General features: G+C 62.4%; 1 protein-coding gene across 2 annotated transcripts in view; it reads left to right on the forward strand.

Annotated features, from left to right (window-relative positions):
- PPP1R37 (protein phosphatase 1, regulatory subunit 37) overlaps positions 1 to 9,714 on the forward strand; it is a 44,047-nt gene extending 34,333 nt beyond the window's left edge. Inside the window, exons 2-13 of one of the 2 annotated variants that reach the window (XM_012653510.1) lie at positions 2,389 to 2,486; positions 3,272 to 3,317; positions 3,578 to 3,678; positions 4,462 to 4,581; positions 5,134 to 5,284; positions 5,421 to 5,576; positions 6,642 to 6,754; positions 7,490 to 7,631; positions 7,733 to 7,899; positions 7,988 to 8,735; positions 9,085 to 9,175; positions 9,269 to 9,714. In XM_012653510.1, the coding sequence (XP_012508964.1) occupies positions 2,389 to 2,486; positions 3,272 to 3,317; positions 3,578 to 3,678; positions 4,462 to 4,581; positions 5,134 to 5,284; positions 5,421 to 5,576; positions 6,642 to 6,754; positions 7,490 to 7,631; positions 7,733 to 7,899; positions 7,988 to 8,735; positions 9,085 to 9,167 (1,925 nt within the window). In that variant the 3' untranslated portion in view covers positions 9,168 to 9,175; positions 9,269 to 9,714. Of the gene's footprint in view, positions 1 to 2,388; positions 2,487 to 3,271; positions 3,336 to 3,577; positions 3,679 to 4,461; positions 4,582 to 5,133; positions 5,285 to 5,420; positions 5,577 to 6,641; positions 6,755 to 7,489; positions 7,632 to 7,732; positions 7,900 to 7,987; positions 8,736 to 9,084; positions 9,176 to 9,268 lie in introns of both variants that reach the window. The other variant, XM_012653509.1, reaches the window with a different exon arrangement.
- The last annotated feature ends 3,231 nt before the right edge of the window (positions 9,715 to 12,945 follow it).

The following is a 12,945-nucleotide window of genomic DNA, read 5'->3' on the forward strand; positions in this document are numbered from 1 at the left end:
GCTAATTTTTTCTATATATTTTTAGTTGTCCGACTAATTTCTTTCTATTTTTAGTAGAGGTGGGGTCTCGCTCTTGTTCAGGCTGGTTTCCAACTCCTGAGCTCAAACAATCCGCCCGCCTCGGCCTCCCAGAGAGCTAGGATTACAGGCGTGAGCCACCGCGCCCAGCCTAGCTAAGTATTTTTAAAAATTATAATCTAGCATTTATGCTCTTCCTCATTGGCATAGAGTAATAGGATAGAGCGGCAGCTGTAATGACTACTGTTTTCACAGTAGTTACTGCAAAATCTGCAGTAACTTACATAATGTGAAAACATCTGTCATTTCTTTTTCCTTCCCCCGCCCCCCTCCCAGACAGAGTCTCACTCTGTTGCCCTGGGTAGAGTGCAGCGGCGTCAGCCTAGCTCACAGCAACCTCCGACTCCTGCGCTCCAGCGATCCTCCTGCCTCAGCCTCCCAGAGTGCTAGGATTGCAGGCGTGAGCCACCGCGCCTGGCCATCTGTCGTTTCTTTTGATGACAAAGTCTCAGGATCTGCTAAACACTGTTTCTTTTCTCTTTCTATTTTTTGGGGCCTATGTTAATAAGAAGGAAATGCTAAATTTCGGTTCAGTTAGTGAAAATATAGAGCTAATTTCCTCCTTCCAGCTCATGGACCCGTTGGGTGTTGGCGGACCCTGCTGGTTAGGAGCAGGGCATGCAGGGGCTTGGCTGGACTCCTTGAGGTGGCCGCTCTAGTCCTGAGGGCTGCCTTCCCCAGCGGAGCTCCAGGGCCACCCAGCACATGGACCTTTGTCAGAGAGCTCTCTTTGTCTGCAGGAGGGGCACTAGACCACCTGGAAGGCCGCCGGTCACCTGTAGCTCCCCTGAGGCTCTGCCCCACCTGCTTATACCCCTCCCACCACTCCCCTGCCTCTGCCCCTGCAGGAGGAAGTGAGGGACCGGATAGGCCTGACCTCTGGGGACCCTGACAGCTGGCTTCTGTCGGCCTCTTTCCTACAGCACCTGCCCCACCCTTGCACAGTGGCAAGGGAGGAGTTTGGGGGCCTAGTGTTAGACTCTGCCCTGTACCAGCTGCCTGGCCCCAGGGAGGCAGCGTTCCTTTTCCGGACCTCAGTTTACTCCCCTAGAAGATGGAGCAGTGCTCGATGCGACTGGGGTGCCCAGCCCCCGGCCTGGCAGGAGGGCAGGCAGAGGGTGTCCACACGGAGATGGTTACTGGAAGCTCCCACCGGGGGCTCCCACTGGCCCCCAGAGGCAGGGGAATGCAACAGGGGCGAGGGTGGGCCGAGAAGGGCGGCCAGCAAGCCCTCTTCCTGGCCCCATTCCTGGCCCACCCTGTCACCTCCGTGCCTGCTCCGCTCTGGGGGCCATATGAATATCTAACAGCTAGGCCTGACCCTCTTCCTTCTCTGCTCATAGCCTTTCCTTCCTGCTTGCCTGCTTACCCCTGGGGTGAAATGCAAGCTCTGACAGCCGAAAACTGGAAATGGTACAAATGCGTGTCGGCCGGCGAATGGATAAACACACGCTAGCAATCACTACCCCAGCGTACAAAGGAACTGAAACTCAGAAGCCAACCGCGGTGGCCACATAGTGTTCAGATCTGTTTTTAGGAAATGTCCAGAAAAGACAAATCTGTGCAGACAGAAAGCCCAGCCTCACTTTCCATGTGGTGACAGGCTGGGGACTTCCCAAGGACGTCCCCAGGGCTGTGCAGCTGTCGGGTTCGGGCTGTGTGACTTCATTCATTCTGTGGTCCACTGCCTAGTGCCCCGGGGCCGGGTCCTGTCTCCTTTGCTCCTGCGTCCTGGGTGAGGAGGGCTGGCCCCGGAAGCTGTCGGGGACTGTTGAGCTGTGCGGGTATTTTGGGAGCGGGGGTTTTTGGGGGGCCGTTGGCTTTGCGGGTTGGTTTTGAATTCCGGGTTCCCTTTTTTCCCGGCGTTTTGACTTTGGGCGGGTTCCTTCCCTCTTTTGGGTTTGGTTGCTTCCCGGGTTGGAGTTGGGGTTTGTTTTTTTCTTCCCGGGGGGAAAAAAAAAAGGACCCCTTGTTTTGGGCCCGGCCTTTTGTTGGCCGTTTTTGGGCCTTGTTGGGGCCCACCCCGGTTCCGTTCTTGCCTTCTTGGGGCTCCCAGTCTAGTGGGGGAGACAGCCGATGAGTGGAAAGGTTGCGTGCTGCTGGCTGTGCCATGCGTGTGTGGGGTGCTCAGGGAGCCGAGGTGAGGTGTGGGGTGTCCTGGGCACCTTCCCTGGGGCAGCAGTGGCCAGCCAGGGGCCTCGCAGGGTGGGCAGAGCTGTCAGCCTAGGGGTGGGGGGAGACCGAAGAGGGGAGTGTTGGCAGAGGCCTGGGGGCAGGAGGATCACAGGCCTGGGTCCCCTGTGCCCGCAGCCCAGAACGTGACCGTGGACGAGGTCATCGGCGCCTACAAGCAGGCCTGCCAGAAGCTGAACTGCAGGCAGATCCCCAAGCTCCTCAGGCAGCTCCAGGTACGGGCGGGGCGGGGGTGGGGGTGGTCCCTGGGGTAGCACCCCCACCCCACAGGAGAGGGCCACACGAGGCACTCCCAGTCCCCGGCCTGGCCACCAGCCGAGGGCCTGTGTGAATCCATCTTTGAAAGTCCTATGCTCAATTGTAAAACGAATCAGGCTCTTCATAAATATTTAAATAGTACAGCATTACATAAAGTAAGAAATTCAAGGATCTGTCAGCCCCCAAAGAAATTCTGTTCCCCAGGGAAGAGCCATGTATGTGATTCTCATAAGTCTAGATTATAAAATTGATTCTTAAATGTCTGAATTCCAAAAGTAATATATGTTCTTTGATTTAAGAAAAATTAAAATACTACGGACATAAAAAACTAAATCTGCTTCTCATTTCTTGCCCTGAGCCCCCCACCCTGGGATCCCCTGTTGACCGCCTGGTGTTTTAGCCTTCTAGCCTTTTCTGTGTATTTGCAAGGGGGTGGGTCACTATTCAGAGGTACCGGCCACGCCCTGCCAGCTTCCCAGCCTTTGCCCCGGCTCCTGTCCCTGCCTGGACATCCCCGGGTGCCAGAGCCACTCCCTCACCTCATCCAGCTGGGGCAGAGGGGCTGGCTTGGCCTCAGGCCCTGTGGATGCAGATGGACACCCTCTGGGCCTTTGTCCAGCCGCCTCTCCCAGACCCCACCAGAACGCTGCCTGACGTCAGGAACGGCCGCCCCACTGTGGGAGGCCTGCCTGGCTTCTTCAGGTGTCTTCACGCCTTAACACTGTCCGCTCTGCTTTCCCAGGAGTTCACGGACCTCGGGCACCGCATCGACTGTCTGGACCTGAAAGGTGTGTGTCTGGACAGAGGTCAGGAACCCTTGGGTAATGGGCAGGGCTGGAGCCTCCCTGGGGGCGGGTCTGGGGGCAGGGCGTGAGCCTGGGCCTGCCTGGGGGTCAGCGGCCCCTGGAGCCGAGCCCGGGAGCAGGGGCTGGGCCGGGGGAGGTGGGAAGTATGGGGCAGAGGACCCCTCCGCCTCCCTTGGCCCGAAGCCCTCACCACGCACAGGTGCGTGGTCTCAGACACCTGCACGGCCGCCGTGTCCTCCCAGGCGAGAAGCTCGACTACAAGACCTGCGAGGCCCTGGAAGAGGTCTTCAAGAGGCTGCAGTTCAAGGTCGTGGACCTGGAGCAGACGAACCTGGATGAAGATGTGAGTGGTCCTGCGACCGCCTATGCGGTTCCCCGAGCACCCTGGCCTCTGCGGTTTGGGAGGGGAGAGGACACTGCACGGGGAGGGACCCCTAGACACAGGCTGAGGGGCGGGGCAAGGGCAGGGCCTCTTGAAGGCCAAGAGGGACATCCAGTGTGACCAGAGCGGGAGGGGGGTGTTGTGGCCCCCCATGGCCCATCCTCTTTAGCAAAGAGGGACTTGGGGAGCCGGGCTGAGTGAGGGGAGTGGCCACCAGGAGCCTTTTCAGGAAGCCACCCTGGAGCTGACTGTGCCGAGGGTAGGTTTGAGAAACGTTCTGAAGGCAGCCTCCCTCCCCGTTTAGGCCCGGGTGTCCTCAGCTCCCCAGAATGTGGGAGTCCCCAGGCACCCTCGGTGTTAGGCTCCAGGTGTCAGGGGAAGATCCCACGGGCTCCAGGGGGCGGGGCCCTGGAGAACTTGGCCAAGGCCCAAGGACGCCACGGCCTCATCAGTCGGGACTCTGGGGGGCAAATGACAGAAAACAGACGGGCTTCAGCAGACTAAGGGGAAAGGCTTGGTTCCCATAACCCAGTGGTGCGGGCTGCATCTTGCCGCCTGCTGGATTTCGGAGCGGCAGTGCCACTGCCCGGCCCCTCCCTCCTGGCCCGGATGCCCTGCCTGCACCTGTCCCCTCTCCTGTGAGGCTCTCTCCCTACCTGGAACCCCTCATCTCTGCGTTGGGGCCACGTGTCTCCCCCGGGGCAGCCTGGGCCCGAGGTTGAGCCCCTGTGTCTCTGCCTGCAGGGTGCCTCAGCCCTCTTCGACATGATCGAGTACTATGAGTCGGCCACCCACCTCAACATCTCCTTTAACAAGCACATCGGTACCCGGGGCTGGCAGGCTGCCGCCCACATGATGCGCAAGGTGGGCACCTCCTGCCCTCATGCTTCCGGGTGGGGTGGCCCAGGAACAGCAGGTCTAGGCGCTTTCCCCAGGCACCCAGCTCTTAGCCCTGATTCCATGAGCTCTGGGGCATGGGCTGTGGTGGGGGTGCTGGGCCTGGCTTCCAGGCAGTAGGAAAACGGGGCCAAGAGGTGCCCTGTCCCCCAGACCCACCGTCGTCCTTTCTCTTCCTACAAGGTATATTTTCCCCTCCTCCTCCTCTCCTCTGTGATGCCGTCCCTTGCAGGTGGCTGTGGTTTCACTCACACGCGGGAAGGCTGGGCCCAGGGCGGGGATGGGGCTGTCCGGGAACGTCTCTGCCACACAGGAGTCAGGGAGCGTGGCTGCCACCAGTCCTGCCTCGCACACTCAGGGGACCCCAGGCCGAGCCCTCCCTCGCCAGCCACAGCGTCCCCAGCTGTGGAGCCAGATGAGACCTGTGGCCTTGCTCGCTGAGATGTGGGCTGGCAGGTCCCCCAGGCCAGGGAGGGCGGGGGCCAGGCCTGACCCAGCGCCCCGCACCTGCCCCACCAGACGAGCTGCCTGCAGTACCTGGACGCCCGCAACACGCCCCTGCTGGACCACTCGGCGCCCTTCGTGGCCCGAGCGCTGCGCATCCGCAGCAGCCTGGCGGTGCTGCACCTGGAGAACGCGAGCCTGTCGGGCCGGCCCCTCATGCTGCTCGGTGAGCCCGAGTCGTGGGACGCGGGGCGGCCACCTGCAGCCTGCTGGGGGGCGGGGGCTGCTGACTGGGTCTCTTGGGCAGAGCCTGCCCCGGGGTGGCCTGGCCAGTCACTGCACACACACGCCCTCCCTGCCAGCCACGGCCCTGAAGATGAACATGAACCTGCGGGAGCTGTACCTGGCCGACAACAAGCTCAATGGCCTGCAGGACTCGGCCCAGCTGGGCAACCTGCTCAAGTTCAACTGCTCCCTGCAGATCCTGGACCTCCGTAACAACCACGTGCTGGACTCAGGTGAGTGCGCGTCTTGCCCACTCCCACCCAGCACCCACTCTGCGCCCAGCCCCGTGCTGGGGACGCGGACGTGGCCAAGACAATCCCCACACCAACCTGGGGCTCACAGTCCTGTGGGAAAGACAGACTTCCGCCCCCAGACAACGCCGACCCAGACTGGGCAGGGCTGGGCTGAGGGAGCCCAGTTTGAGGGCCCAGGGAGGGCTTCCTGGAGGAGGGGACAGCTCAGCTGACACCTGGAGAATGAGGTGAGGTGTTGAGCACATAATTAAAATCCAAAAAGTGCCCTTCAGGAAACAACATTGTTGGGATAAAGGGTCAGCTGGAGGCTGTTCTGAGATGGTGCAGGGAGGGAGGAGTACCGCAGGGAGGGACTCTGGGCCGTGATCTGGAGGCTGAGAACAGAACCAGCCACTTTAAAAGCCTGGGAAGAGGGTTAGGCAGAGGCAACAGCAAGCGCACAGGCCCTGAGGGGGCGTGGAGCTTTGATGTCTGGTATTTTGGGGGGAGCACGGGGCTGAGTGAGCAGTGCAGGGAGCAGGCAGCAGGAGGAATCCGATCCCCTCGTGGAGGAGGGTAGGTGGCTCAGTGGGCAGAGGCCCCCTGGACTTCCTGTGCAGAAAGGGGTGGAGGGGACAGAGTGGGCGGCGAGGCCCAGACCCCACCACAGGCCACAGCTCTTCTGGGCTCCCAGCTCCCAGCTGGGAGGGACACAGAGCCCTGCCCTCGTGAGCCTGTGCTCTGATCTAGAGACAGACAGGGTACACTGGTGAACTGCAGCCTGTCAGCTGGTGAGATGTGCCTGGAGGAAAAGGAGGCGGCCGTGGGGGCTGGCAGGGCTGAGCGGCTGCTGAGGTTGGGGGTGCAGAGATGGAAGTAGCTGGGGAAGGCGCATTCCCAGCCCAGGGGGCAGGGGAGCCGGGTGCAGGGCCAGGGCCTGCAGGGCTGGGCAGGCCATGAGGACGGAGCCGCGGAGGCTCTGAGCAGGGAGGGTCGTTCCCACCCCCCAACCCCTGGGGAAGCGCGCAGACCACAGGCAGGGCTCTGACCGTGGGCCTCCCCCAGGGCTGGCCTACATCTGCGAGGGCCTGAAGGAGCAGAGGAAGGGGCTGGTGACCCTGGTGCTGTGGAACAACCAGCTCACGCACACGGGCATGGCCTTCCTGGGCATGACGCTGGTGAGTCGGGCCGGGAGCGGGAGGGAGGCACGTCGGTCTCCACCCCATCCCCCACCCCCAGCTCTCAACACAGCTGTCTCCCAGCTGTCACAGCGCCAGCCGTGCCCGTCCTGCAAGCTCAGGGACCGTTTAAACTCTCAGCCTGCTTGGTCCCTCTCCGGCTTCTGTGCTGTCTTCCCCGAGGAAACAGGGATTTCCCCTTTAGTTGTCTGTGCATCCAGCTCGATAGACCAGTACGGTGCTTTTGCTTACAAAGTTAGGATTTCTGGAAGCCTTCAGCACGTTTTCAGCTTTTTAATTATGAAATATTTAAAGCAAGCCAAGCAGGCACAAAGACTCTCAGGGCGAGCACACCTGTGCCCAGCACCCGGGTTAAGAGTCACGCATGGTAAGGGCTTAGGGACACTCGAGTCCGGGCTCAGCCCCTAAGTTGAGCCTCAGTGCGGAGCCGACAGGCCCTGACAAGGGCAGTGGGCCCAGGCTGTGGGGCGTGGGGACAGGCTGGGCACGGGGAGCGGTGGGAGTGGACGGGGCCCTGGCACTGGGGAAGGACACGAGGGTCGCACCCTTCCAGGTCCGAGGCAGGGTGGGATCGGGCCGGCCCTGACAGGCGCTGCCGAGGAAAAGGAGCGCACGTGTTTGGTTCTTTTCCTGGCTTCTTTCCTGCCTTGTGCTCCTGGGCCTGTCCTCCTCCACTGGGTGCCCCTGCTCACCCTCACGCCCCCTCCCCGGCAGCCGCACACACAGAGCCTGGAGACGCTGAACCTGGGCTACAACCCCATCGGGAACGAGGGCGTGCGTAACCTCAAGAACGGGCTCATCGGCAACCGCAGCGTGCTGCGCCTCGGCCTGGCCTCCACCAAGCTCACATGCGAGGGTAGGGCATGGGGCCAGGGCATGGGGAGCGGGCTGGTGGCCTTGGCGGGGTGGCCAGCCCGGCGTGGGGCCCATGGCCAGCCCCTGCGGTCCACCCCCCAGGCGCGGTGGCGGTGGCGGAGTTCATCGCCGAGAGCCCCCGCCTCCTGAGACTGGACCTTCGGGAGAACGAGATCAAGACGGGCGGGCTCATGGCGCTGTCGTTGGCCCTCAAGGTGAACCACTCGCTGCTGCGCCTGGACATTGACCGCGAGCCCAAGAAGGAGGCGGTGAGCGGGGCTCTGCCCGGGCCCTGGGCGGCGGGCGGGCAGCCGCGGGGTCCGGAGTGGCCGCGAGCCAGGCCCGCTCTGCTCGCAGGTGAAGAGCTTCATCGAGACGCAGAAGGCGCTGCTGGCCGAGATCCAGAACGGCTGCAAGCGCAACTTCGTGCTGGCGCGGGAGCGCGAGGAGAAGGAGCAGCGGCTGCAGCTGTCGGCCTCCATGCCCGAGATCACCGTCACCGAGCCCCGGCCTGACGAGGAGCCCGGGCACCCCGAGCCCACCGGCGAGCCCGCCGCCGGGGCACAGAACGGGGCCCCGAGCCCTGGGCCCGGCCCGGACTCAGACTCAGACTCAGACTCTGACGGGGAGGACGAGGAGGAAGAGGACGGGCAGAGGGATGAGGCCGGTGGCGACCAGAGTCCCTCGGCCCCCTGCCCTGCCCTGGTGCCCCCCACGGACTCCCTGGGCCCTGGGGACAGGAGCCCCCCAGGCAGCCCCTCCTCCCCCACTGAGCAGCGCATCTCCGTGTCCAGCCCGGGCCGGGGCCACAAGGTGTTTGTGGTGACCCGGGTGGAGAGTCCCCCTGAGAGGGCAGACCCCCTGGTGTCCCCCACCCCTCCCTCCCCGCCTGCCTTGACCTCCCCACCTGCCTCACCCGCTCTGCCATCAGCTGGGGCCAGTGGCACCCAGGACCCAGGGTCATCTGAGCCTCAGCCACAGCCGGAGCCGCCTCAGTCGGGGCCACCGCTGCCCAACGGCCTGAAGCCCGAGTTTGCCCTCGCACTGCCCCCAGAGCCACCCCCGGGCCCCGAGGCCAAGGGGGGCAGCTGCGGCCTGGAACACGGTGAGGGGCTCTGGGGCAGGGTGAGGAGGGGTCCTTGGGTGCCGTGTGTGAACCCAGGCAAGCACCCGGCCATTGGTGGACTTCAGTTTCCTATTCTTTAAAATGGTCCTTGAGGGGACAGGGACAAGTGGGCTTGGTCCTCGGTCCCCCTCTGCTTCCCTTGGGTCCTGGAGCTCTCCCCAGGGGTGGGGCATGTAAGGTTTGTTGCCTGGAGTCCGACTCATTGGTACCTGGGCCCTCTGCTGGCCTGAGGGGCTGGCTGGGCAGGGCGCTGGCGGGGACAGGTTGGTGTCTGCACTCTGACCCCACCTGCCTGACTGGAGGCCGCTCGCCCGTCCTCCCCACACAGAGCTGAGCTGCTCCAAGAACGAGAAGGAGCTCGAGGAGCTGCTTCTGGAAGCCAGTCAGGAATCTGGGCAGGAGACACTGTGACACTTTAGGTGAGGCGGGCGCCGGGGGGCCCAGGGAGCTGGGGCAGGGGCCGGGAGAGCCCCTGGCTCTGACAGTCCTTCCCCCAATCTCTTCTCCCCAAGTTCCTTTTTCCCGATTGGTCTTCGATGAGCTGAGGCCAGAGCCATGAGAGTCTGCTCACCCACCCCCAGCCTTCCCGAGGCCCAGGACGCTGGGGGTGGGGCCGCTCTTGGGACCCGCTCCCCCGACAGCGACACTACAAGGGTGCGGCAGCTACAGGGAGTGGCCCTCCCCACCCTGACTTAAGCACTTCTATTTATGTGTCCTCCGCTGGAAGACTCTGGGCTGGGGGTGGACAGGAGGAGGAGGAGGTCTCCAAGGACATCAGGCCACGGGACCAGGCTCCTGTTCTGGAGGGACCTGGCCAGCCAGGCCTGCCCCGTTGCAGGCAGGAGTCCTGGGTGCTGGTGGGATGGTCCCCCAGTCGTCCTGGGCACGGGACCAGACAGGAAGCGTGGCGTGGGAGGGGCGGTGAGTGATGGTGGTGGTTGCCATTGGTAGGACAGCCCCAGACAGGGTGGGGCCGGGGCGGGGGCGGGGGGATGGGAGCAGAGGATCAGAGCTTTCTTTTTCTTAAGTGCAATAAATCTATCAGGGAGCTGGGGCGGGCAGCAGCCAGGGTTCGGGGACCCTGCTGCCCAGGCCACTTGAGGCTGCGCCCTGAGAGGCACTACAACCCGAGGGTGGGCGGGCGGCATGGGTGCGGGTGAGGGTGGGCAGAGGGCTGGGGAGGGGCTACTCCTGTCGGTGCAACTCTGTTCACACCTTTTCTAATAAACCGGGGCTGGGTTCACCACCTGCCTGCTCTCTGCTTTGTGCTGATCCTCGGTGCTCCTGGCAGGGAGGGGAGTGGGCAGGCGGAGCCACGTCTTCTCCCGGCCCCCTGTGTGTCCTCCCTCTGGGGTCTCACCCACCAGCTCACGGGCAGCCCTGCTTACACCCAGCCTCGCCCCAAATAACTCCCAGCTTCAGGTCTGGGTTCTCAGGGTGCTAGATGTGGCACTTGGGGTCAGAGGTCTTTCCTCTGCCCAGTCACGTGTGGCTCAAGGGGAGCAGATGCCAGCCTGTCCTCTCCAGCCCCAGCAGCCTGTCTGCGCAGCCTGCTCCCTTCCCCAGCACGTTCCTGGGTGCGGCGGGACACTGGTGAGCATCTGGGAGCTGTTTCTCCCTTTAGAATCGGAGAGAACCAGCCGGCGGGGCAGGCCTGGGCCACCCACCCGCTTCTTTCCCGTGCGGGTGGCTGATGCAGTTGAAGGTGGCAAGGTCATGAGAACCTGCCGGCCAGGAGCCCTGGTGCCATTTGGCTCCTGCATAAACCCAGCAGTCATCCTGGCCCCAGATGCCTTGGCACTGTGATAAACACCTTGCTTATTTAAGCCAGTTGGTTGGCCCTTTGGTCACCTGCAGCTACAAGTGTCCTAATTGCTCCCTGGGACAACCACAGTTGGGACTGTCATTTGGGCGAGGGGCTCAGGGAAGCCATACCGTGCAGCCAGCACCAGCTGTAGCCCCCTTCCTGTCCCTCGGGCAGTGGGGGGACACCCGCGAAGCCAGTGTCATCCCCGGCTCTGAGCTCTGGGCAATGTCGTTCTGCCGCCGCCCACTGTGGCCACGTATGAGGCGCATGTGGGAGGACCCCCCTCTCCAGGGTGCCCCAGATCCGGCCCCCTTCTCGGGGAGAGCAGGAGCGTGAGGTGTTTGTCTCAAGGTGCGGAGACGCTGCAGTCCTTCGCCTGCCTGGCTGGCGTCAGCCCAGACCCCAGAGATCTTCGTGGGCCTTTGGTCAGTTTCGGCCGTTTGCCACGAGGTTCCGCATTGTCTCAGCGGGGACGGCTGTGTCAGGTGCTCGCCCAGCCCCTGTCCCTCTGCCTCCACCTTAGGTGGGGGTGGGGACGTGGGGGGCTCAGTTTGCCCCTCCTGCGGCACCTGTGAGGGGCCGGGGTCCTCCCCCCAGGCTGTCCCTGGCCCCTGCCTGCGCTACACGTAGCCTGTGTCGGGAGAGGAATCGGACGTCTCCGCCGGTTGGGGATTGCATGGTGTCTGCCCCACACAAAAAAGGCATGTTCAAGTCCTAGCTCCCAGTACCTTACTTAGGAAGTGATGTTATTTGGAAACAGGGTCTTTACAAAGGTAATCGAGTTAAAATGGGATCATCAGCATGGGCCCTAATCCAGTATGACTGGTGTCCTTAAAGGGGAACTGGGACACACAGGGAGACCTCTGAAGACAGAGGATGGGGTGACGCATCTGCAAGCCACGGGACGCCTGAGAGTGCCAGCGACGCCCCAGAAGCTGGGAAGAGGCAAGTCCCCCTTAATTTTGGACTTAGGCCTCGAGCGATGAGACAATGAACTTGTTCTCAGCCACCCAGACTGTCATGCTGTGTCGTAGCAGCCCCAGGAAAGGAATACGGCAGCCCCGAAGTGCTCCTGGTTTTCTGACTTTCGGGGGTTCTGGATCGATGGCTGGAGGCAGAGAGGAGCCCCTTCGACAACTGTTCGCTTCCCTTCAGCCCCCCGCCGGGCATGGCCCAAGCCTGACGTGCGTCTGTAGCCTCTGCTGAGGACACGAGGGGTCTCTTTTATTACTTGGCTTGACCCTGTACCAAATCTTAAAGATCTCAGTGCCCTAACACAGGAGATGACCGTTTGCTGTCACATGTGGTGTTCACAGTGGCAGGCAGCTGTTCACCAAGTGATTCGTGGACCCAGGCCCCTTCCTGTGGTTCTGTCACCCCCCAGGGGCTCAGGAGCCCCTGCGTCCAGCAGGCAGAGGCAGGGGAGGGAGAAGGCAAACCTGCTTCACTCACTGCCATGGCGGGAAAGGGGCGTGTGTCGCTCGTGCTCCTTTCTCTGGGCGAGAACTAGTCCCCGGCCTCACCTAGGGGCAAGTTCCCAGAAAAGCTCCACACCGTAGGGAGGAGCGTGGGACCTGGCGGACAGCAAGCTGCCCCAGCCACAGCGAGCCGCTCTGATGTCCTGCTTTGGTTCACACACTCCCCCAAAACTGTAGCTGCAGAGGCACGTGGTCAGAGTCATAGCTCACTGTAACCTCGAACTGGGCTCAAGCCATCCTCTGCCTCGGCTTCCCAAAGTGCTGGGATTACAGGCGTGAGCTGTGCCCGCCATGGTCAGTCTTAAAACGGGCAACAGTTTTGACCGCTGCGTGGGTACCACATAAAGCACTGCAGCTTCTTACTAGGTCATGGGGGGTCCTCAGTGCCCCCCGCCTCCAGCCACGTCCGCACATAGTGTCTGTGTCTTAAACCACCCACTCCTGGTGCCAGGAGTAAACATTTATTTTCAGCCTGGACTCTAGGTGGTTAAGAAACAAACCCACTGAAACTGGCTTAAGGGAGGCGAAAAGGAAGGGAGATAAGTTGGCCCCAACAGCACATTTACAGAGACACTGGCTTACCAGTGTCACGAGGCCCCATGTCTCTCCCTCTGGTGGCTCCAGTCTTGGGCAGCTCTCCCAGCAGGCCCAGGCCTGTGCCCCCAGCTTAGCCATGCCAGGCATGACAATCAGCGCCTGTGCGAGGACAGTTCCAGGGAAAATCACGGGGCTCCCACTGACCTGTGTCTACCTGTGACACAATCACTGTGGCCAGGAGAGACGAGTGCTGGGGTCGGCCAGGCCTGGATGCTGTGCCTGGCCTGGAAGCTGAGGCAGGTGAGGCCAGTGTCCCCACAGCCCCATGGCCTGAGGGTGGGTGCCTTCGAAGAGCTCTTGGGTTCCT

Source organism: Propithecus coquereli, unplaced genomic scaffold, assembly GCF_000956105.1.
Source record: "Propithecus coquereli isolate 6110/MARCELLA unplaced genomic scaffold, Pcoq_1.0 Scaffold42, whole genome shotgun sequence".
Classification (NCBI taxonomy): Eukaryota; Metazoa; Chordata; class Mammalia; order Primates; family Indriidae; genus Propithecus; species Propithecus coquereli.